At 39.1% G+C, this 25,262-nt stretch overlaps 2 protein-coding genes across 3 annotated transcripts in view; both read right to left on the bottom strand.

Annotated features, from left to right (window-relative positions):
- LOC141500484 (adhesion G protein-coupled receptor E2-like) overlaps nucleotides 1-1,534 on the bottom strand; it is a 118,527-nt gene extending 116,993 nt beyond the window's left edge. The window contains exon 1 of the mRNA XM_074203683.1: nucleotides 1,264-1,534. Coding sequence (XP_074059784.1) covers nucleotides 1,264-1,294 — 31 coding nt within the window. The 5' untranslated portion in view covers nucleotides 1,295-1,534. The remainder of the gene's footprint in view (nucleotides 1-1,263) is intronic.
- LOC141500485 (putative adhesion G protein-coupled receptor E4P) overlaps nucleotides 1-25,262 on the bottom strand; it is a 258,858-nt gene that overhangs the window by 208,488 nt on the left and 25,108 nt on the right. The window lies entirely within an intron of this gene.

The raw sequence follows: 25,262 nt of genomic DNA on the forward strand, positions 1-25,262 counted from the left end.
GAACAGACTGCTTCAAAAGATCATAAGGTTTATATAATGTCCAGAAGTCTTCAAGTAGAGGTTAGATAGTCACTTGTTAAAGAATTCCTACTCAAAAATGGGTTGTGCTAGATGCCTTTTGAGGGTCATTCTAATTCAAAGTAACTAATCTAAAACATTCTTCATTTGTAGAGAGCCAACATGATATAGTAGAAAGGGATCTGGTGAAGCCTGGATTCGAATTCTGCCTCTGAGGCTTATTAGCTGTCTGATTTTGGATTAGACATTTAATCAAACAACAAACATTTATCAAATATTTCCTATGCATGAAGCAGCTCTGAAGTGCTAAAGATATGAAAATAAAAATGAAAAAGTTCCTGCATTCAGGGAATTCACATCTCTTATAGTCTGTTTTCAAATAACAAGTATCTATTTTTCAAGAAACTAGCATTTCTTATTCATCTGTTCTTCCAAATATTCCTTTCTCATTAAACAAATTATTAAAATAAAAATAAATACCTTATTACATTGCCACATAGTCTGGCACAACAAATTCAAACTTTTGACATTAGCCATGTCCCAGAAAACATTTCTCTTTTGGCATTATAAGTAAGGATTCTATCTTATGATAAGAATGAATTCCAATGAAAGTAACAATATGTACATACAGAACATATACTAAATGTGTACAGTTTATTTTGGGAAGAGAAGTTTTTAGAAATTGGAGGAATCAGGAAAGGTATCAAAGGTGACTTTTGTACTGAATCTTGAAAATAAACACGAAACTGTTAATAACTCCAGAGAAAAAAATTTCATTTGTGTGATGAGATCAGAAAACAAATTACAAGATGTTTAAGAAGAGAGAAATTGGAGGTATTAAATGAAGACAACTTTTTTCAAAGAGTTTGGTTGAGATGAAAAACTCTAGTGAGGATTTTTTTCAAGAATGGGAGACTCTTTGGCACATTTTTAAAAAACAGGGAAGGCACCAGTGGAGAGAGAGGTAATGAAGAACCAAGATGATGAAGGGAGAAGACAGGAGAGGATGGGATCAAAGGCATATGTAGAAAAGTTGGGCCTGTTTCTTTAAAATGAAGGGATTGAATTAGATGTCCTTCCTGCTCTAAATGTATAATCCCCTGAGAGAGTTAACCCTCTATTACCAAAGGCTGGGGAGGGCCATAGAAAAGAGAGAGTTTTGTCCCAGGTCATAGAGTAAACAAAAATCTCATTCCCTGCCTTTGGCCTACCAGAACCAAATCAGCAAACTTATCTCATACTCACCCAGAAGAAGAATAATTCCTCTGCCTTGCATGACACTGGTGCAGTTGGATCTTCAAAGAGGAACTTTTCCTTCTCTAGCCTGCTTTTCAGTGTTAAGTGAGAAGGCAGGGGGAAAGGATTACCCAACTCGTGAAATCCCAAAAGGGCCTACCAGAATAGGAGTCTTGCTTTGCAGAGAGATCACATCTGAATGGAATAAAGTCTTATATTTTTTCAGGAGAATATTATAGATTAGAATAAGCTGAGCTATGAGTTATGTCTCTTCTGTCCCTCCTCCCCTGACAAGCAACTTCTGGGATGTTGATAAATGCTATCATGACTGGAATGTAAAGAGCAAACTGATCTGGCTCCTTATCTACTGAGTCCAGATATCCATGCATTCCTCAGGGCTGAAGGAGACACATGTCTCTGTTTGGATTATATGCTTTCCTTTAAATTAGCTTACACTTTGATTGTGAAGACCACATTCTTAACTAATGAGGATGGGTCAGTTAGGGGGATCATGTTAAAAACCTTATATATTGTTCCCGTTGTTCATGTCTCATTGCCTCACTCTCCCATCTGTATGGTTGAGTAGTGGCCCACTTCTCGAGACTCAAATAAACACTTTTTCTCTTCATACCTTGAGAAATCTCCAAAATTTATTTAGAGGCATTTACATGCCATGCACCTCTAAGCTTTCTGTTGCAAAACTGGCACTTTTGTTTGTTTTTTGTTGTGAAAAAAACCAAGGACTGTAATCACCAGCCTTACTTTCTCCTCCAAAGTCATCTGGGTCCAGTGGACAGATATGAAGCAGTATGACTGGTGATGGTCCTAGATACAAAGGGAGACCTTGGCCTTTTTAAGTTAGAGTCTTTAAAAGTTCTCAGATTGACTAAGGTAGCATCCATTCAGTTATTAAGACTGGTTAAGAAAGAAATGAGGCAATGGATTGCTTCTTTAACCTAATTTTAAAAAATCAGTCTAGGAGGGGAAGACGCTCTGGGTTTCTAACCAAAACAAATCAATTGATATTTATAATCACTTTTAGCCAATCAGACACAATGGTTCAAGAGCAACTAGGCAGTACAGTGGATAAGTCAGTTCAAATCCAACAACACTTACTAGTTGCCTCCAAATAATAATAATAATAGTAATAATAATAATAATAATAATAATAATAATAATAATAATGGTTTAACTGAACTTTTGGACTTAAGCGGTGTTGTGTCAGCTATAGATCCTCTCAGGGTCAGGGAGTTACTGAGGGGTTTTTGAGAAAAACAAGGATATGATAAGAATTTAGGATTAGGATGAGGATTCTCACAAGCCATCCAGAATGGATTGTAGCAGAGAGACTGGAGTGGGGGGACACAGATATTTAGCCTGAACTAAAAAAATTGGGGACTAGGGACGAAGGAATAGGTCTTCAAGTTGTTTAAGAGCAAAGACAGAGAAGAAAGATTAGATTTCCTCTGACTGGCCCCAGAGGGGATGACTAGGAGAAGTGGAATGGATAAAAAGAGGGTAGAGGTTTAGGTCAAGAAACCTTTAGAAAATGTGTTAAGCCATTCCAGAGAGCAAATTGAAGCTATGTCCAAAGGACAATAAAACTATGGATATCCTTTGATCCAGCTATACCACTATTAGTTCTATATCCCAAGGAAATCATGAAAAAGACCCACATGTACAAAAATATTTGTAGCAGCTCTCTTTTTAGTGACAAAGAACTAAAAATTTAGCAGATGTCCAATTAGGAAATGACTGAACAAATTGTTGTATGTAATGGAGTAATGTTGTTTTGTAAGAAATCATGAGGAGATGGTCTTAGAAAAACCTGAAAAGACTATATGAACTGATGTTGAGTGAAATGAACGAATCAAGAGAATATTGTACACATGAACAAGTAACCTTATATGATGATCATCTGTGATGGACTCAGCTCCTCTCAGTAGTTCAGGGATCAAGAATGATTCTAAAACTTGTGATGGAAAATACCACCTACATCCAGAGAAAGAACTATGGAATATGAATGCAGATCAAAGCATACTATTTTCACCTTTTAAATTTGTTTTTTGTTTTTTTCTTTCTTGTAGTTTTTCCTATTTATTCTGAATCTTCTTTCATAGGGTAACTAATATGGAAATATGTGTGATATAATTATATATATATATTATATTATATATATATATATATAATATAATTATATATATATATTATATTATATATATATATATATATATATATATATATATATATATATAACCACAAATTACTTGCTATGTTAAGGTTGAGGGAGGGAAGAGTAGGAGAGAGAAAACTTTGCAAAACTAAATAATGAGGGGTGGCTAGGTGGCACAGTGGATAGAGCAGCGGACTTGGAGTCAGGAGTTCAAATCCGACCTCAAACACTTAATAATTACCTAGCCATGTGGCCTTGGGCAAGCCACTTAACCCCATTTGCCTTGCAAAAAAAAAAAAACTAACCCCCCCCCCCCAAATGATAAAAACTATCTTTAAATATAATCGCAAAAATAAATGAAAATTTCAAAAAAGAAGAGTAACAAAACTGTTAGACATTAAAAAAAAGAAGAGGAAGAAGAAAGAATGAAAAAGAAGAGGAAGAAAAAAGAACAAAAAGAAGAAAGGAGAGGAAAGGAAAGGAAAGGAAGGAAGGAAGGAAGGAAGGAAGGAAGGAAGGAAGGAAGGAAGGAAGGAAGGAAGGGAGGGAGGGAGGGAGGGAGGGAGGGAGGGAGGAAGGAAAGAAGGAAGGAAGGAAGGAAGGAAGGAAGGAAGGAAGGAAGGAAGGAAGGAAGGGAGGGAGGGAGGGAGGGAGGGAGGGAGGGAGGAAGGAAGGAAGGAAGGAAGGAAGGAAGGAAGGAAGGAAGAAAGAAAGAAAGAAAGAAAGAAAGAAAGAAAGAAAGAAAGAAAGAAAGAAAGAAAGAAAGAAAGAAAGAAAGAAAGAAAGAAAGAAAGAAAGAAAGAAAGATGAAAATTCACTAGGCAATCCTAAGAATTATCAAGTGTGCAATAGTCTGCCTAGGGAGGCGATAGGCTTTATCTCATCCAAGGATGACTACAGGCTCACTTTGTAAGAATTCCTTATCTGTCACATTCTTGCTATGCTGGTCATTTCAACTTTCAAAAGATCTAAGAAGCAATGAGAGAATGCACTTCTCAGATCTCTTTTCTGACCATCAACAGTTGATTGGGGATGTGGAAGTAAAGAATAGAGGAGGAAAGGAAGCATGAGACACTGACTGGTGTGAACCTGAAATCAAGCAGCCCTGGGTTGGAAGTCTATTTATGACTAGATGTGTGACCATAATCACTTGCCACCATCATCCCCCATGCTCTATTTCCTCATCTATAAAACAGAAGTAAATTTATAATAATAACAGTTGTTTCACAAAATTGTGGGGATTAAACAGGACAATTTCTGTATAACATTTTGTAAACTTTAAAGCACTAAATAAATGTGAACAGTTATGGGTTGTTCCTATTATGAGGACAGCAGAGTAGTTGTGGGAAAAACTGCTTTGTAAACTTTGAAGAATTACAAATATGTGAACCACAATTACTGTTTTATTTAGGAAGGCAGGTTTCTAAAAAATCCAAAGAGAGAGGAATAAATAATGTCGGACTTGGTTGACATTATTTTTGACTAGCTTTACCAAAGTAGTGGAGGTTTCTTCTTTTTTTATATATTTTGATAGAAGTGAATATCTGGGAGGAATGCAAGGGATATATTGAGAAACATAGGCAAAAGAGAAGCATACATTAATAAAAATTTTTAAAAATCAAAAGTTAAGGGCGGCTAGGTGGCACAGTGGATAAAGTGCTGGCCCTGGAGTCAGGAGTACCTGAGTTCAAATCCAGCCTCAGACACTTAATAATTACCTAGCTGTGTGGCCTTGGGCAAGCCACTTAACCCTATTGCTTTTAAAAAAAACTAAAAAAAAAATCAAAAGTTAACATGGCCTGGGGCAGAGTTTTTAACCATCCAATTCAATAAAAACTTATTACTTGCCTAGCATATACTAGTACTGTGAAGAACTGGGGGTAAAAATAAGGAAAATGAAGATAATACTAGCTCTCAAGGAGCTTGCAATATAGTAGGACAAAAAAATACAAAAAGGAAGTTCAAAAAAAAAAGATGATTTAAGAGAATTGTTATTGCTTAGTCATTTCAGTCACATTCAATATTTTGTGAGCACATTGTGGATTTTCTTGAAAAAGAAATTTTTTTGCCATTCTCTTTTCCCACTCATTTTACAAATAAAGAACTGAAGTAAACAGGGTTAAGTGGCTTGCCCAAGGTCACCCAGTTATTGAGAGTCTACTCGTTTCCCCAGCCTGTGCCTGGTTTTGGGGTGCTTCCTGAGCTTTTGAGTATTATTGGGACACTCCCACAAAGACCTCAGTGTGTGAGGTTCTGACTACTCTCCTGGTCTGTAAGTGACCACAAGCTCACCTCTCTGACATGGAGCTGAGGTGTTGGGGGGGGTCCCTGCTCTATGGGGGGCCCCTAGACTGCAACTAGGGTCTGAATGTGTTCAGAGCCCCAGAGTTCTGCTCAAGGGACAGAGGACAGACCGCCCTCCACTCCTTTACCTTCGGTGGGCTGAGCACTCAGTATATAGCTGCCTAGAAGCTCCTGTTAGGCGACTCTACAGGACTGCTTCTGTTTACTGGATCTGGGCTGCCACGGCCTCACTGAGGGTCTGGGCTTCACTCTCACTCTGGTGGAGGTCTCCCTGTGATCTTCCAAGTTGTGCTGGGTGCTCCCTGGGGTGCAGGTCAGGAAATGGCTGCTGGGATCCTCCACTCCCAGGCACCCTGGGGCTGTTCCCAGGAGCCTGAAGTTTCTTTGTTCTGGCATGGCCACCTCTCCAACCCAGTGGAACAGAGTTTTTCCACTATTTTACAGATTATCTTGGGCTGGGGAATTGCCTCACTGGATCTTTCTGTGGGTTCTGTCTCTCAAAACTTTAGTTAGAGTCATAATTTTAAGGTTTTTGAAATATTTTGGAGAGAGCACATAAAAGAGGTTTTTCTGCTGCTGCCATCTGGGCTCTGTCCCACTAGTGAAAGTCTAAACTCAAATTTGAACTCACAAAAATGAATCTTCTTGACTCAAGGCCCCTTTCTGATTGCCCCATCTAACGACTATAGTCTTCAAAATCCAGAACATTTCTCCCTCCTCTGTATAATACAACTATTTTTTATCCCAATGATGAAGAAAAGAGAGAAGCATTTAAAGACACAAAAGTGTCTACACAAATTTCTCTCTGAGCTCAGATTTTGAAAGAATATATTCATATATATATACGTGTGTGTGTGTGTGTGTGTGTGTGTGTGTGTGTGTGTGTGTGTGTGTGATAGAGAGGGACTCAGGAAAGGAGGAATATAAAAGAAGGTCATAATTCTATAAGATTAATACCACCAAGGCCAAAGCTTAGGATGAAATGAAACTTGACTGAAATGTTAAGGAACAGAAGGAATAGAGTTATATTGGAGTCAAAAAGAGGAACATAAAAAATAGAGGTTCCCTCTTTGTGGCTGATGGCATAATGTTTATAGACAATAGAGTAATAACATTCGTACATCCCTATTTTGCTTCCATTTTCATTATCAAAGAAAATGATCTTGAGGCTAGAAAGGGAAAAACTAAGATGGTTAAGGGAGTGTTGAGGCCAAAGTGCTCATGTACAAATCTGATCACAACATTCCCTTACTCAAGAAACTCTACTAGGTCCCTAACACCTCTAGGATCAAATATAAGACCCTTAAACCCTTTCACAATATGATTAGAAAATGATGAAAGAGAGGAGTTCAGAAGAACCTGACTAGATTTTTATGAACTGATACAGAGTAAACAGAAGTAGAAGAATAAGTAATACTTATACAAAGGTAAAGAATTTTGTAAGACTTAAGATCTCTGAGCAACATGATGACCAGGCATCATTCAAGAAGACTGATAATTTATGCCACCTACCAGAAGGAGGGGATGGAATTATGGTGCAGAAGTAATTTATTTTTGGACATAGTCATTGTGGAAATTTGTTTTGCTTGATTAGATACATTTGTTAGAAGTGGGGAGTTTGTAACCCCCTTCAAATAAATTTCAGAGATTTCTCAAAGAATGAAGGAGAAAAGTCTTAATTTGATTCTCGAGAAGTGGGCCTCTACTCAACCATACAGATGGGAGAGTGAAGCAATGAGACATGAACAACAGGAACAATATATATGATTCCTAACATGATCCCCCACCCCGACTGACCCATCCTCATTAGTTAAGAATGTGGTTTTCACAATCTAAGTGTAAGCTAATTTAAAGAAAAACATATAATCCAAACAGAGACATGTATCTCCTTCAGCCCTGAGGAATGTGTGGATGTCTGGACTCAGCAGATAAAGAGCCAGATCAGTTTGTTTTTTACATTCCAGTCATGATAACATTCACCAACATCCCATAAGTTGCTTTTCAGGGGAGGAGGGGTAGAAGAGGCATAACCCATAGCTCAGCTTATTCTAATATATAATATTCTCCTGAAGAAATATCAGACTTTATCCCATTCAGAAGGCTGTTTTATTTTTGTCTTTTAGATGGGGAGGGAAATTTAGAGGAGAAAATAAATATCTGTTAATTGAAAATAAAATAAATTTTTTTTTAAATTTCACAACATAGCCCTAAACTATCATTTCATCCTTATCCCACATTACACTCCTCCATATGCTTTTGGTTGAGCCCAATTATGACTTTATGATTATAATTTTTGGAAATCTTGGATAAAGGGTCAAGATTAAAATTTTTCTCCCCTTCATCACTGTGAAAAGTATTTAACCTAGTTTTCTTCTTATTTTTTATGATATGGCTTTTTACATACAGCTTGGGTATCAATTTTGAGCTCATTGTGGTTTAGCAAAGTCCCAATTAATGAGAATAATGAATCCTATGAAGTGGCCATATTTTTTATTTCAAAGTGCATATTTCCATCGGGCTGGAACTAATTAACATATTTTGCATACTTATAACTCTCAAAAGCCCAAACCTGAAGGTATGCTATTGCTACAGGATTTATTATTCATACTCTTATAATATATGATATTGATCTAACCTGGTTTTTCATCAACCTTCTTGTCAAATATGAAATCCTTCCTTCATTAATTTAGGTTCTTGGGTTCTCAGATGTTGGTTACTGTTTTTACCTGCTTTCTATTTCTTTCTTTTATTTTTTAAAAGCCCTCGTCTATTTTTCTGAGATTTTTAAACCAATTCCAAATAGTTTTGATAATTTTGTTGCTATTCTTCAGTCTTTTCAGTCATGTCTGATTCTTTGTGACCCCTTTTGAGCTTTTATTGGCAAAGATACTAGTATGGTTTTTCATTTCCTTCTTCATCTCATTTTTACAGATGAGAACTGAGGTTATCAGGGTTAAGTGACTTGCTCAGGATCATATGGTAAGTGTCTGAGGCCAGATATGTACTCTGGAAGATGTGTCTTCCTGTCCAGATCTAGAACCCTATGTCCTCCACTACTTGACTGCTCTAGTTTTGATAATTACTGCCATATAAAATAGATTAAAGCCTGAAGCACAAGTGTTTTTACTTGTATTTTCTCATTATTTCCATGAAGACTCTAAACCTTTTTATTTTTCCCAACATATATTATCATTATTTTGTCTAGTTTTAAAGAATAGTTAGCTCCTTAGCAATATGATTAGTATGTCACTTAACTATGTTAAATTAACTTAGGTAGCATTTTCATTTTTCCTTTTGGGTTATTATCTCTATTCTGCAAACATGCAAATTGGCACTTAGGTTAATGAACTTCTCTACAGCTCATAAGTTTCAGACCCAGGACCTGCATCCAAGTTTCTGGATACCACTACCCAAACTATACCATACTTGGTGTTTTTCTAGCTCGATAGGGTCTGCCAGAGTTTGTTGAGAATCTAGGGCCACCTCCAACCCAAAAGGCAATATCGAAAGAACATAAGTGTTAGGGCACCTGGGTGGTGAGTAGATAGAGCACTGACCCTGGAGTCTGGAGGACCTGAGTTCAAATCTGACCTCTTAATAATTACCTAACTTTTGTGAACTTGGGCAAGTCACTTAGCACCATTGCCTTGCAAAAAAACAAACAAACAAGAACCTTAGCATAGAAATGCCAACTTCACCATTCTACAGTCATTTATTAAGCAGTTACTTTATATTAACCATTCCAAATACTGTGTTAGAACTTATTAATAAAAATACAAAGAGTGAAGATATAACTACTGGCAAAGAGGTTATGTTCTAATGGAAGAGATGGCAAATACATAAAAAACTTCATATAGCATAAATGGAAAACAATTAAATAAATATAAGGGCAGTAGGTAATACAGTAGAGTCAGGTCTCCAGGCAAGTCACTTAACCCTATTTGCCTTAGGTTTTTCATCAGTAAAAATGAGCAGAAGGAATGGCAAACCACTAGAGGATCTTTGTCAAGAAAAACCCAAATGGGGTCACAGCAAGATACACCCAACTGAAATGACTCAACAACAGCAAAATAAATACAAATCAGTTAGGTACAAGATAATTTGTAGAAGAAGCCACTAAGGCACCTAGGTGTAGAGCACCGGCCCTGGAGTCAGGAGGACCTGAGTTCAAATCTGACCTCAGACACTTAATAATTACCTAGCTGTTGGACCTTGGGCAAGTCACTTAACCCCGTTGCCTTACAAAAAGCAAATACAAAAAAAATAAATAAATAAAAGAAGTGACTAGAAGTTGGGGAACAAATCAGGAAAGTTTTCACATAGATGGAGCTTAAACTTCTTAAACAAATTAGGGAGACTTTATTAAGTCAAGATATAGAGAGTATATATGCCAGGCAAGAAGGGTAACTAGAGCAAAGGAAAGAGGCAGGACATGGGATGTGGAGTGTGAGGAACCAGAGGAAGGCTAGTTTGGTTGAGTTGTAGGATTCAGAGGTTGGAGTGTAGAAGAATAGGTTGAGACCAGGTGTCTCTAAATGGCAATGGGGAGACATGGACGTTGATTAGTTGGAGGATCACTTGGTCAGCAATTCATAGAAGGTCAATGTCTAGAATGATAGTTAATAGTCCTGTTGTCTTCTCTTTTCCGGGTGTTTTATTATCTTTAAGGAATTATAATTCAGTAAGGATTCTGACAAACTAGAGTACAAGAAGAGGGTAGTGAAAGTCTGGGGAGCCCTGTCATATATGAGAAACAGTTGAAAGAAGTGGAGATATTTAACCTCGGAGAAAAATGATTTAGGAGTGGTGGATTGGGCAGTCATGGGGTGGGGGATTACCTTTAATCTGGCTAATCCTAACTGACAAAACTGGGAAGGAAGGGAGGAAGCCACAGAAGGCCTATTCCACTCAGTATTAGAGCCTGGTAACAGAAGAGGATGTTCAAATGGGAGTGAGCTGCCCAGCAGGAGAGGGATCATTTTCTGAGAGAAAAGAAAGGGAATTCCATCACTGCATAATTTGGACTTGACCTTTATTATATCTTTTCCAGCTCTAACAGTTGTGACCTCCAGGGCAGCCCCCTGGAAAAGGAAAGGGCAGAAAAGAGATCTCCAAGGCAAGTCTGAGAGAGGTTGGGGGAATTTTCTTGTTCTTGACCTCAGCAACACCACTGGCCCTTTGGAGAAGACCTCCATTTCAGAGGGAAGGAAATATCTACTTTTCCTAAAAGGATTTCACCCTCCTCCCTCTCACAGCCCTCATTTCCTCTGCAGATCTCCTCTGTGGCCACCCAGGCTTATTTTAGCAGAACTGCAAAAGCTGAGGTTTCCCAAACTCAGCCAATCTGAAGGGAGGAAGATTTCTGGGCATTCTGCCACTCCCAGATCCAAGCAAAATATGCATTCTAAAACCCTTCAACATTGAGTAATTTGCCCTAGTTACACAGTTAAGCTGTGTCTGAGGCAGGTTTTGAATCCAGATCTTCCAGACTCCAAGTCCCTGCAGTTCTTATCCATTATACTACTCTAACTTTCATCCTCCAACACACAAAGAATGGGTGGGGATAGTCATGAGTATGTTAAAAAAAATTCTTTGTTCACCAACAATAAAGCAAACTCAGGAAGAGAAAAATGTAAAGGAATTTATTGTAGCAAAATAGTCCATTGAATTTGACCAGGCAACTATTTCAAATTGCCCACTACTTTTATAGACAACTTTTTGAAATAAGAGTAAAGAAATCCCAATAGTTCCTAATGGAGAGGAGTTAGAGTCATGTCAGAGACAAATTTACAATGCAGGTAGATGCACAATTCTATAAGGAGTTCAAAGCTCAAGGGGCTACCCTTTCCTATTCTCAGGCTGACATTTTATAAGAGGGATGGCATGTACAACCAGGAAAGGGGGATAGAAAATCATGGATTTACTCTAAGTAAGTTGGGAGTGGTGGGAGGGGGAAGAAAAGTGTGAGTTCATTCAAATTAACCATTGAGTTTAAATTTTGTACAAGTCTACTTCACATGTAGTATGAAGAGTATTGTCTCTGGAATCAAGACATGTGTACTCAAATCCTGTCTCTGACACTTACTGAATGTGTGACCTTAAGAATATCCTGTCTTGTTTCTATGATTTTAAAATTGAGCTGGTGATGGCTCTGAGACCCTGTGAAACAACAGAAGTTGGTACATCTACCTCTGCTCAATGGTCTTCAATCCCTGCCCCCTCACCAGGGCCAGGACTGGGAACAAAACACTGCTCTCAGCTGCACTCTTCAGAACTGATCCAGGCTGGAAACCTTTTATATACCTCTACCAAAAATTCTATTTTAGGCAACTTTCTTCATCCAGCTGTTAGCAGGAAAGTGCTCTAAGCTGGGAGGCAAAAGATTGAGACTTTTTTTTTGGTTTCTGCAAGGCAATGGGGTTAAGTGACTTGCCCAAGGTCATATAGCTGGGTAAATATTTAGTGACTGAGGTCAGATTAGAACTCAGGTCCTCCTGACTCCAGGGCTGGTACACTGTGCCACTTAGCTTCTCAAAAGACTGAGACTTCTGTCAACATTGTAAAATTATGTGAACTTGGTTGAGTTCTCTGGATCTCAATTTTCCTATCTGTAAAATGAGGGCTCTGTACTGGGTGATGTCCAAGGTCCCTTTCAACCCTAAATTATGCAACTCTCCATTCTTCATTCAGTTTCACCAAAAAGTTAATTATTCAGTACCTATTTTGTATAAATCACTCTATCCTAAAATCTCTTTCAGCCCTGTTATTCCAAATTCTAAGGCCCCCTTCCAGTTCTAACAGTCTATACTAAAAGCCCTCTTGGATGTAATATTCTATGTTCACTAAGCTAAATTCTCTCCTAGCTTTAAAAACATTCTTTCTATAATGAATGACTCTCAACTCTAACAGGATATATTCTATGCCTCCCAGCTTAGTCATCCTGTTCTAAAGGGCAGTTCTGATAGTCTGTGTCCTGTTTGCTGAAGTCTCTTCTAATTCTAATATTCTAATCTCAACACACTCCCTTACATATCTTTGAAATTTCCTATCAACACTCCTTCTACCTCCTGGCTCTGACTGAAACTTGATTCTCACTGAAGATATCAAATCCCTGGCAATCCTTTCCTTTAGAGACTCTCCTCTAACTCTCCCTGACTGGAAGAGGCCAAAAATTGAAAATACTTTGATTTTGGACATTTTCCTCAAATCATAAGAAAGGAAGGTCATTGAGAGCAGGAACTACCCCTGCTTTTGTCTTAATAAGGCCTATGCCTAGTTCAATTGTTGCCATTCAGTTATTATGATTCTTCTCAATCCCATTTGGGGTTGGGGGCAAAGTTACTGGAGCTTTCCTTCTCTAGCTCATTTTACAGACAAGGAACTGAGGCAAACAATATTAAGTGGCTTATCCAAGATCACACAGCTAGTAAGTATCTTGAGCTAAATTTGACCTCAGGGAGATGAGTCTTTCTGACTCCAGGCCTTCAAAAGGAAAGAAAGCAAAGTGTTTATTAAGCATTGTAAGAGAGTTCCCAAAATGAGGAGGGGGTCCTCATTGAGTTTTGGTCTATTGGAAAAAATACATATTGATCTTCCCAGAGTTTGTCCTAAATAGGGACAAACATTAAAGCCAGAGTTTGTCCTATTCAAGGACAAATGTTATCTGAGTTTGGACCTTAAGAAAGAACGAACAAGTTAACAAGCACTTTTATTGATATTTCTGCGAATCTCTCTCTCTCTCTCTCTCTCTCTCTCTCTCTCTCTCTCTCTCTCTCTCTCTCTCTCCCTCTCCCTCCCTCCCTCCCTCCTCTTTTTGTCTTTGTCCCTCTGTCACTCTCTAGTTCTATCTCCCATTCTCTATCTCTGTCTCTGTCTCTCTCCCCTCTTCCTCTCTCTCTCTCTCTCTCTCTCTCTCTCTCTCTCTCTCTCTCTCTCTCTCTCTCTCTCTCTCTCCTCCCTTGTCCATCTCTGTCTCTTTCTTTCTCTCTCTGTCTCTGTCTCTCTAGGTCTTTCTCTCTATCTCTCTGTGAATCTCTATCTCTCTGACTCTCTCCCTCTCTGTCTCTGTCTGTGTGTGTGTGTGTCTCACTGTCTCTCTTTTCTGTCTCTCTATCTTTCTCTGAATTTTTCTGTCTCTTTCTGTCAATCTCTCTCTGTCTCCACCCATCTCTGTCTCTCTGCTTTTATCTGACTACATCTTTCTATTTCTGACTCTCCATCTCTCTGTGTCTCTCTCTCGTGCTCTCTTTTTGTCTTTGTCTCTCTCTGTCCCTTTCAGTCTATGTCTCTTACTGTCTCTCTGTCTCTCTCCAATTCCTCTCTCCTCCCCTTGTCTCTCTTTCTCTGTATCTCTGTTTTTCTCCCTTTTTCTCTCTCTCTGTCTCCCTCAATCTCTCTGCCTCTTTCTCTCAATATCTGTCTCTCTGTCTCTCACTGTCTCTCTCTCTGTCTGTCTGTCTCTCTCTGCTGTCTCTCTCTTTCTCTCTCTGTCTTTTTTTTGTGTCAATCTCCATCTTTTTCTTTCAGCCCCTCTCTCTCTCTCCCTCTCTCTCTGTCTGTCTGTCTCTCCTGTTCTTACTCCCCCTCTCTCCCTATGTTTTTTTGTCTCCCTGTCTCTCCCTCTCTCCCTCTCTCCCCATCTCTGTCCCTCTATCTTTATCTGTCTCTCTGTCTCTCTGACTCTCCCCATATTTCTCCACCTCTCTCCCCCATCTCTGTCTCTCGAATTCTCTATCTCTAACTGTACTTCTATTTCTCTCTCTCCTCCCCTGTCCATATCTCTCTCTTTCTCTCTCTCTGTCTCTCTCTCTGTGATTCTGTCTCTCCCTATCTCTCTGACTCTGTAACTCTGTGTCTCTGTCCATCCCACTCTTACACTCCCTCTCTCCCCATGTTTTTTGTTACTGTCTCTGTGTCTCTCTATCTCTCTCTGTCCCTAACCATTCCTCTGCTTCTCTCTTTCTCCTCCCCTGTCCATCTCTCTCTTTCTCTCTATATATCTCTGTCCCTTTTCTATCTCTCTCTGTCTCTTTCTCCTCTTCCTCTCTCCTTCCTGTCTCTCATTCTCTCTGTGTCTCTGTCAATGCCCCTCTTACTCCCCATCTCTCCCTGTGTTTTTGTCTCTGTCTCTTTCTCTGTCTCTAATTATCCCTCTGCCTCTCTCTCTCTTCCCCTGTCCATCTCTGCCTCTGTCTCTCTTTCTGTATTTCTCAATCTCTCTATCTGTCTCTGTCTCTGTGTCTCTCTGTCTCTATCTCTATCTCTCTGTCAATCTCTCTATCTCTCTGTCTCTCTCACTGTCTCTCTGTCTCTGTCTCTGCCTATGTCTCTCTCTCTCTCTCTCTCTCTCTCTCTCTCTCTCTCTCTCTCTCCATCTCTGTCTCACTGTCATCTGTCTGACTGCATCTCTTTCTATTTTTCTATCTCTCTATCTCCCTCACTCTCTCCCTCTTCTTTTTGTTTTGTCTCTCTCTGTCTAGTTCTGTCTCCCTTTTGCTGTCTCTGTCTCTCACCCCACTTCCTCTCTCTCTCTCTCCTACCTTGTCCATCTCTGTCTCTCTCTTTCTTTCTCTCTTTGACTCTGTCTCTGTCTCTTTTGGTCTTTCTCTTTATCTCTCTGTGAATCTCTGTCTCTGACTCTCTGACTCTGTCTCTCTATCTCTTTCTCTTAGTGTCTCTCTGTCTCAGTCTCTGTCTCTGTCTCTTTCTCTCTGTCTCTCTCTCTCCCCCTCTCCCTCTCCCTCTCTCTCTGTCTGTCTGTCTCTCCTGTTCTTACTCCCCCTCTCTCCCTGTGTTTTTTTGTCTCTCTGTCTCTCCCTCTCTCCCTCTCTCCCCATCTCTGTCCCTCTATCTTTATCTGTCTCATTGCATCTCTTTCTATTTCTCTATATCTCTATCTCTGTCTCTCTCTCCCTCTCTCTTTGTCTTTGTCTCTCTGTCACTCTCTGGTTCTGTCTCCCTTTATCTCTCTTCATACCTTTCTCTGTCTCTGTCTCTGTCTGTCTCTCTGTGTCTCTGTCTCTGCCTCTCTCTGTCTCTCTCTCCCTCTCTCTTTTTGTATTTGTCTCTCCGTCACTCTCTGTCTCTCTCTCCCCTTCTCTCTCTTCCCCTTGTCTCTCAGTCCCTGTTTCTCTCTCTCTCTCTCTCTCTCTCTCTCTCTCTCTCTCTCTCTTGTTCTCTCTCCCCTCTTTCTCCTCCTCCCTCCTGTTTTTTGTCTCCACCTCTGTCTTTACATCACTCTCTGTTTCTAACTGTCCCTCTGTCTCTCTCTCTGCATCTGACCATCTCTTTCACTGTCTATCTCTTTATCTCATTTTCTCTCTCTCTATCTCTGTGTCTCCCTTTGCCTGTCTTGCTGTCTCTGTCTCTCTCTGTCTTCCTCATTCTCTCTGTTTCTTTCAATCTTTCTTTCAATCTGTTTCTCTTTTCTCTCTGTCTCTGTCTGTCTCTGTCTCACTGTCTCTCTCTTTGTCTCTCTCTCTTTCTCTGTCTGTCTCTGTCCCTTTCTCTCTGTCTCCCTCTCTCTCTTCCCCTGTCCATCTCTGTCTCTGTCTCTCTTTCTGTCTGTCTCTGTGTCTCTTTCTGTCTTTGTCTCTGTGTCTCTTTCTGTCTTTGTCTCTCTGTCTCTTTCTCTCTTTCTCTGTCTGTCTCTGTCCCTTTCTCTCTGTCTCCCTCTCTCTCTCCCATCTCTGTCTCTCTGTTTTTATCTGACTACATCTCTTTATATTTCTCTGTCTCTCTCTCAAGTTCTCTCTTTGTCTTTGTCTCCTACTGTCTCTCTGTCTCTCTCCCCAATTCCTCTCTCCTCACCCATCTCTCTCTGTTTCTGTCTCCCTCTGTGTCTTTATCTCTTTCCACTCTTCCTATTTCCTCTCCTTGTCTCCTTCTCTCTCTCTCTCTCTCTCTCTCTCTCTCTCTCTCTCCCTCTTTTTCCCTCTTTCTCCCCCTGTTTTTTGTCTCCACCTCTATCTTTCCATCACTCTCTGTTTCTAACTGTCCCTCTGTCTCTCTCTGCACCTGTCCATCTCTTTTGCACTCTCTCTCTCTCTCTCTGTCTCTCTCTCTCCCTTTGTCTCACTGTCTCTGTCTCTCTCATTCTCCCTGTCTTTTTGTCTCTCTCTCTTTCTCTGTATCTCTCTGTCTCATTCTCTCTGTGTCCCTCTCTCCTCCCCTGTCAATCTCTGTCCTCTGTCTTTCTCTCCATTTCTCTATCTGTCTCTATCTCTCTCTGTGTCTCTCTCTGTCTGTATCTGTCTCTTTCTCTCTCTGTCTCTCTCTATCTCTCTGAATCTCTGACTCTCTGTCTCTCTGTCTCTCTCTCCCTGTCTCTCTCTCTGTCTCTCTCTCTCTTCCCCCTCAGCTCCTTCTCTCTTTCTCTGTCTGTCTCTGTCCCTCTCTCCCCTCTTCCTCTATCCTCCCTCTGTCTCTCTCTGTCTCTGTCTCTCCCATCTCACTCCCCATCTCTCCTTGTATATTTTTGTCTCTGTCTCTCTATCTCTAACTGTCTCTCTCCCTCTCTCTTTCTCTCCCCTCCCTGTCCATTTCTGTCTGTCTGTCTCTGTATCTGGCTCATTCTCTCTCTCTCTCTCTCTCTCTCTCTCTCTCTCTCTCTCTCTCTCTCTCTTTCTCTCTCTCCTTGTAACATGGACATTTACTCATAGACTGTGCCTCAGTTTTCTCTTCCATAACACAGGTATGGTGATGATTACATGGCAGATAGATGGATCAATGCTGAAAGAACACCTGCCCTGGAGTTAGTAAGATCTAAGTTCAAATCCAGCCTCAGACATTTGCTAGCTACAGGACCGTGGGCAAGTCACTTCATCTACATTTGCCTTAATCCACTGGAAAAAGAAATGCCAAACCAATCTAGTGCCTTTGTTAAGAAAATTCCAAGGAAAATATTGATGTGCTCTGATCCACAGTGCATGAAGAGTCAAACACAAAGGAATAACTAAGGGATTGGGAGAATTAGGACAGCAAGTGGTTAATTGTGGGAATTGAGAGAGCACAATGACTCTTATCTTGTGATTCAATTCTGGAGACAACTCAGTTCCATTTATATTACGAGTCTAGTCCAATATTTGTCTTGTGAGAAAATTTTATTCAATTATTGGGTCTGGAAGAAAATTTTGTTGCATTTTTGAATCTAGCCCTGCTTGGGTGGGAAGCTGGATCACCTCTCCCTAATGCTTAGAGACACTGACTTTCCCAAGGATCTAGGTTACGCTGACTAGAAATCGAGTCAGATCCAAAAACTGATGAAAAGAGTATTTCATAATTGTACATCTCAAGCAACCCATATATCTTCTCTGAAAACTGGCCCCATCCTGATCAACCAGAATATTGCTTCCATGTTCCTCCACCTTTCACTCTTCCCTTCCCAAATTGGAAAGTCCTTAATATTTCCTCCAATGAGGAATCAGATTCCTTAATGTTGTATCATTTCCTTTTAATTAATTGGCCTTATTTACTTGGTTTTAGTGGCTAAAAGTCTGTCTCCCCTTACGTTGTGATCAAGTTCTAAGTTGAGGAAGGGGTCTGGTCCTGCTTTATTGGTCAATTGGCATGCATTACTTGATAAATAGATTGAACCTTTGTTTTCTCAGACATGTCATCTTTCACCTGACACAGCTTTTGGAAGAAGCTGCTAGATTGAGTGATGATACTGAAACCCAATCCCCAAACCCCATTACTCTCCCCTTCCATAATTCCCCACCCTCAGCAAACAAACTTCCAGAAAATCTTCTTAAAGATCTCCACTTAATCTTGATCAAGAGACTTTTTTGAGACTGTTTTAGGAGGTAGGAATCCTGTTCTCCCATCCATTTTTCTTCCAACTTGGGTAAGGTTTAGGTATAATGTGATATTTTAGGTTTTGAGGCTTAGAAGTTTTCCCCCCAAATATTGGGGAAGTTTAATATTAGGTTAAGTTTGGGTCCACCCCAAGAATTGGGGAAGTTTAAAATTTGCCCTAGAAATTGGAGTGGTTTATGATATAGGTTAAATTAAGGTTTAGATTTGCCCCCAAAACAGAAGAGATTTAAGAAGTTTGCCTCAGGGATAGAGGTAGATTACATTTAGATTGTTGGCCCCAGAGTGTGGGGTGGTTAAAGATTAGGTTTTCCCCCAAGAGTGGAGAAGAATTATGTATTTGTAATAGCAAAAAGCTAACATATTCCCCCTTGGGAAAAAATATTTTGCCATGACACAATTGAAGCACATACTGTTAAATAGGCAACCCTTTAGAAAACTTTATGGACAGCTAGGTGGCACAGTTTATAGAGTCACTAGTTCTAGAATTAGGAAGACCTGAGTCACATATTGCCTCATACACTTTCTAGATTGCTTTGTAGCCCTAGGTAATTCCTTTAAATCTGTTTGCCTTAATTTCTCATCTGTCAAATGAGCTGGAGAAGGAAATGGCAAAGCACTCCATTATCCTTGCCAAGAAAACTCCAAATGGGGTCAAAAAGAGTCAAACATAAATGAAAAATGACAACAGACACTCCAACAATTTTTCTTTAGATGTTCAGACTTTCCACAAACAAAGTAAGTCCTATTCTCTTTATTTCTCATGCACATATTAGCAAATGCCTCTGCCCCTAATTGTGCATGATACACCTGAGACCCTACTCTGTTGCATCTTTGAATCATTTCCTCAATGGTGACATCTTTCTTAAGCCAATCATTGCTTTCTGAAAATCAGCATTCACATTAGCCCATGCTAATTGATTTATTAATACATCTATTGCTGCTACATCTCCTAAAGTTCTTCCTACTGCCTCATGTAATCATGCAAAGAAATCTACAAAAGTCTCATCATTTCTTTGTCTGACAAGTGCAAATAGTTCTTTTTTTCTTATTTTCGTATTGTAATATGTCCCCAAGCATTCTTTACACAGGTAGCAATTCTTATGTTTCTAACCCATAATTTATTTGGTCTGCATTGTTGTAAAACTGACCTGTGTCAATTGTTCATAATATGTGGCAGCATTGGGACATTGTACATGCCCCAAAGTCATCTGTCTACATTGTTCTATAAATGCCAGCATCCAAAAGAGAGATTTTCCAGGTGACAACCATGCCCTATCTGCTTCCAATCATTAGGTGTTAATGTGGAGTATGCAAGAGTTTCCAATTGTAACTGGACAAAAGGTGATCTTACCCCGAATTACCCAACTTCCTTCTTTAAATCTCTGACTGTTTTTAATATCTACTGGCTCATGTCTACACCTAAGGTTTCCTGGATTAAAAGGATCTGGCTCCTCAATAACAGGATATGATTGAAACTCACCTCCTAAATCCCCCAAACTTTCTCCTTTATTCTTAGCCCTTTCAATGGCCTGGCTAATCCTAGGCTTTTCTTGATAACATTTATTTCTTATTCCTCTATCCACAGGGGAGAATATATTTTCCCTTTCCCTTCAATTTCCCCCACACCTCCTTGTTTCAAATTCCTTTCAAACACTCCTAATATTTGCCCCATGGTAACAACTAACTTGTTACCTTTCAGATGTCTTTTGCTCTGGGATGTCGTCTGGAAGCTTTTTTCCTCACTTGTATGACAACCCAAAGTCTCAGTCCTTTGATGCGTGGTTCTGCTTGATCCTTCTCCTGGACTACAATCAGATGGCTCTGAAATCAGCTTGTTTACTGTCTTCTTGTGCCACAGTGGGAGCCATATGTTGTGTGCCAGCCAGCTAATTTATACTTACTCATAACCTATTGATTGATTCAGTCCAGCTGTAGTCAAGTTTTCAGGTGTACATTGAAGAGGCAGGAGAAAAAGATGAAAAGTTTTCAATTTATTTAACAGAATGCAAGAGCTTAAATACCCTTTTTAATCCCTGGTTCACTCCCAATCACGTAGTATTCTCTAATTAACAGTGAAACAATGCTATGGTGCTCATGGACAGCAGGAGATTAAAGTTTACTTACTCAGGCTAGTACTCTCACATAATGCTGCTATCACTGGCTTAGTGTTTGCACACAATGCTCCAGGAAGTGCCAAAACATAAGGAACAGATGAGAAGATCCAGAGACCTGACCCAGGTGAGTAGGCCATTGATGTACCTGGGCAAGAGAACCTTTAAGTCATTCTTAGTTACACAATGACCTTACTGTGGCCCTCAATGACCTTACTGTGACCCTCAATAGTCTCTTACAACATTCAGTGACAAAAGCCTCCAGCAGCACCTACTGCCCATCTGAAGATATTACACTCATTGAGTAAAGCCTCTAGAGATCCCAACACCAAACCTCTGTGAACCAGCCCTTCCCCCAACACAAGATCTTAGGAAAATGAAGAAATGCCAGCAGAAAGGGAGTTTCATAGAAAATTTCCTGAAAGGAAAAGACACTAACTCAAGAGAGATGTAGAACCTCTGAGGAGACTCTGATTTGGTCTCCAGCACAGAAAGATTTGAAGATTAACATCTTTCAACAAGAAAACAAATCCTTGGAAAATACAATTGAACAAATGCAAAAAGAAAATAATTCTCTCAAAACCTCAAATGATCAGGGGGAAAACTCAAAATAATAGAATTGACTAATTGGAAAAGGAATTGCAAAAGGTAAATGAATAAAATTCTTCCCTAAAAAAAAAGAATGGAGTCTATGGAAACCAATGAATTCATGAGACAACAAGAATTTGTTGAAAAATAATTTTTAAAAATTGAAAAAATAGAAGAAAATGTTAAATACCTTGTCAGCAAAACTACTGACCTCAAGAATACATAGAGGAAAGATAAACTAAAAATTATTGGTCTTCCCGAAAATATTGAAGAGAAAAAAGAAGCCTGGACTCAATATTACAGAATTTAGTAATGGAAAACTGCCCTGATATCATGGAACCAGAGGGCAAAATAGTTATTGAAAAAATATATTGATCCCTTCCAGAAAGGGATCCCAAAATGAAAACACCAAGGAATATTGTAACCAAATTACAGAATTATCAGATAAAAGAGTAAATACTGCAAGCATCCAGAAAGAAACCATTTAGATACCAAGGAGCCACAGTAAGGATTACACAGGACCTGGCAGCATCAACATTAAGGGATAGAAGGGCCTGGAATGCAATATTCTGAAAAGCAAGGGAATTTGGAATGTAGCCAAGAATTCATTATCCACCAAAACTGAGCCTTCTCTTCCAGGGCAAAAGATGGACATTTAATGAAATACAAGACTTCCAGCTTTTCCTGATGAAAAGACCAGAGCTTAATAGAAAATTTGGACTTCAAACAGGAGTCTCAGGAGATACATGAAACAGTAAAATTAAAAAAAAAGGAAGGGGAGGGGAGGGAAAAAACTGTTATCAAATAAGATGAAACTGGCATTATCCCTAACTGGAAGAAAGACTTTAACAGCTCTTGAGAACTGTAACTCTATTAGAGAAAATTTAATTAGCCAGAAGAGAAGGACACTCATGACTTATTCGAGAACATGTTATCCAATAAAATGAAAATGGATATATCCTTACCTGGGAGAAAGACTCCAATTAAAGTCTCAATAATTGTAATTGCAATTCTAGTAGAGAGAATAGCCAGAAGTGATGGACACTCATGACCTTTCCATGACTCAAATAGAATGATTTAAAAATAATCCCTCCTTAACAAGGGAGACAGTAAAAAGATGGGAGGATGGAGGAGACTGAATGGAGTAAATAACATTACACTGAAGTACAAAGGACTTATTGCAATAGAGGGGAAGAAGGGAGGATGTGAGAACCACCTAAATCTTACTCTCATCAGATTGGCTTAAAGTTAACATACATACACTCAGTTAAGTTAAGAAACTTATCTTACCCTTAGAGAGGTAAAAGGGGGAAAGGGGAGGGGGACGAAAGGGGAAATCAACAGAAGAAAGGGAAGGAAGAAGGGGCAAAGGGAAAGGGGGGGAAGGGAGGGGTTTGGAAATATGAGGTCAAACACACTGAAGGTGGTGGTATTCAGAAGCAAAATACTGGGGAATATGGATAAAGGGGAAAGGGAGAAAAATACAAAGAAGGAAGATAACATGGAGGGCAATAAAGAATTAGTAATTATATCTTTGAATGTGAATGGGATGAACTCTCCCTTAAAACATAAGTGAATAGCAGAGTGGATTAAAAACCAGAATCCTACAATATGCTGCTTATAATAAATTCATCTGAAGCAGAGAGATAAAAATAAAGCAAAGGTAAAAGGCTTGAGGAAAATATATTTTGCTTCAGCCAAAGTGAAAAAAGTAAGGATAGCAATCCTAATCTCAGACAAAGCAGCTGCAAAAATAAATATTAAGAAAAGAGATAAGGAAGGAAACTATATCCTCCTAAAAGGTACCATAGAAAATAAAGTAATTTCAATACTAAATATGTATGCACCCAATGGTATAGCATACAGATTCTTAGAGGAGAAGTTGAAGGAGCTACAAGAAGACATAAACAGTAAAATTCTACTAGTGGGAAACCTCAACTTCCCACTCTCAGATTTAGATAAATCTAAAACATAAACAAGAAGGAAGTGAAGGAGGCAAATAGATTGTTAGAAAACCTAGACATGATAGACTTACGGGGGAAATTGAATGGGGATAGAAAGGAATATATTTTCTTTTCTGCAGTACATGGCACTTACACAAACATTGACCATGACTAGGGCATAAAAATCTAGTAATCAATTGCAGAAAGGCAGAAATAATGAGTACATCTTTCTCAGATCATAATGCAATAAAAATTGTATGCAATATTGGGCCAGGGAAATATAGACCTAAAACTATTTGAAAACTAAATAACCTCATGAGTAGATCAAACAACAAATTGTAGAAAGAATTAATTATTTTATCCTAGATAATGACAATAATGAAACAACATACCAAAACCAGTGGGATACACTCAAGGTGGCTGTCAGGGGATATAATACATCTTTAAATGCTTACATGAATAAATTAGAGAAAGAGTAAATCAATGAACTAAATATGCAACTTAAAAATAGAGAAAGAACAAATTAACCCCCCCAATTAAATACCAAATTAGAAATTCTAAAAATTAAAGGAAAAATAATAAAATTGAAAGCAAGAAAACTATTGTACTAATAAATAAAACCAAGAGCTGGTTTTATGAAAAAACAGTAAACTTGATAAATCTCTGGTCAATTTGATTAAAAAAAGAAAGAAGAAAACCAAATTGCTAGTATCATAAATGAAAAAGGTGAACTCACCAGCAATGAGGAGCAAATTAAAGTAATAACAGCAACATGGGAATGATGATCAACCTTAATGGACTTGCTCATACCAACAGGGCAACAATCAGGCACAATTTTGAGATGTCTGCAATGCAGAATGCCATCTGTATTCTGAGAAAGGACTGTGGAGTTTGAACAAAGACCAAAGACTATTACCTTCAATTTTTTAAAAGTGTTATCTTATTATGTAAATCTGCTATATCTCATACTTTATGTTTCTTCCTTAATGATATGATTTCTCTCTAATCATATTCAACTTAGATCAATACATGCCATGGAAACAATGTAAAAACTAACAAACTGCATTCTATGGGGGTTGAGGGGAGGGAAGCAAGATTAGGGGGAAAATTGTAAAATTAAAAATAAATAAAATCTTTCTAAAAAAAGTCAATGGAAACTAACATTAGTTAAGTACCTGTTGTGTGCCAGAAATTATACTGAAATTGATTCAAATATGATCTCTTTTGATCTTCACAACAACTTTTGGGGGCAGGTGTTATTACCATCCTCATTTTACAATGGAGGAAACAGAGGTAGAAGTTAACCAGGGTCACAAGGCTAGTAACTCTTAAGTCAAATTTGAATTTAGATCTTTCTGACTTCAGCTCCAGTATTCTATGCACTGTACCACCTAACTTCCAGAAGACTTAGGTTTGAATTCTAGTTCTGTTACTTGTAAGTATGAGCCTGGAAAATTCACTTCATCTATGTGGGTCTATCTCTCTAATCTAAGTAAGCAAACTAGACAATATACTTCGAAGAATCCTTCCAGCTTTAAATAATTGATTAATCATAGAGACCACCAAAGGAGAATGGGCATTGTAAGAACTTGATGGAAGGTCACTAGACAAAGACCAGCTGCCTGTTTGCCTGGTATGTCACAGATGAGATTCATGTTAAGGTAGAGGTTTGATTAGGTTTATCTTTCAGGGAAGCCAGCTCCTGGCTTGGATTGAGGAGCAGGTAGTGAACTGCTGGGAGCAAGAAGAACATGGAGTGCCATGGACCTCAGCCCCACCTCCCTGGGAGAGTGGGATCTGTGAGCCTCTATCTCCCTGGGATACTATATTAAAATGAGGCCCAGAGATTCCTCCCAATAAACCAACTGATCCTTAAATCTGATCTCCCAGAGTATCTGTTAAGAATAGAAGGTCAGGGTGGCTAAGTGGCACAGTGGATAAGCACCAGCCCTGGAATCAGGAGTACCTGAGTTCAAATCCAGCCTCAGACATTTAATAATTACCTAGCTCTGTGACCTTGGGCAAGCCATTTAACCCTACTGACTTGCAAAAACCTAAAAAAAAATAGAGGGT

Source organism: Macrotis lagotis, chromosome X (genome assembly GCF_037893015.1).
Source record: "Macrotis lagotis isolate mMagLag1 chromosome X, bilby.v1.9.chrom.fasta, whole genome shotgun sequence".
Classification (NCBI taxonomy): domain Eukaryota; kingdom Metazoa; phylum Chordata; class Mammalia; order Peramelemorphia; family Peramelidae; genus Macrotis; species Macrotis lagotis.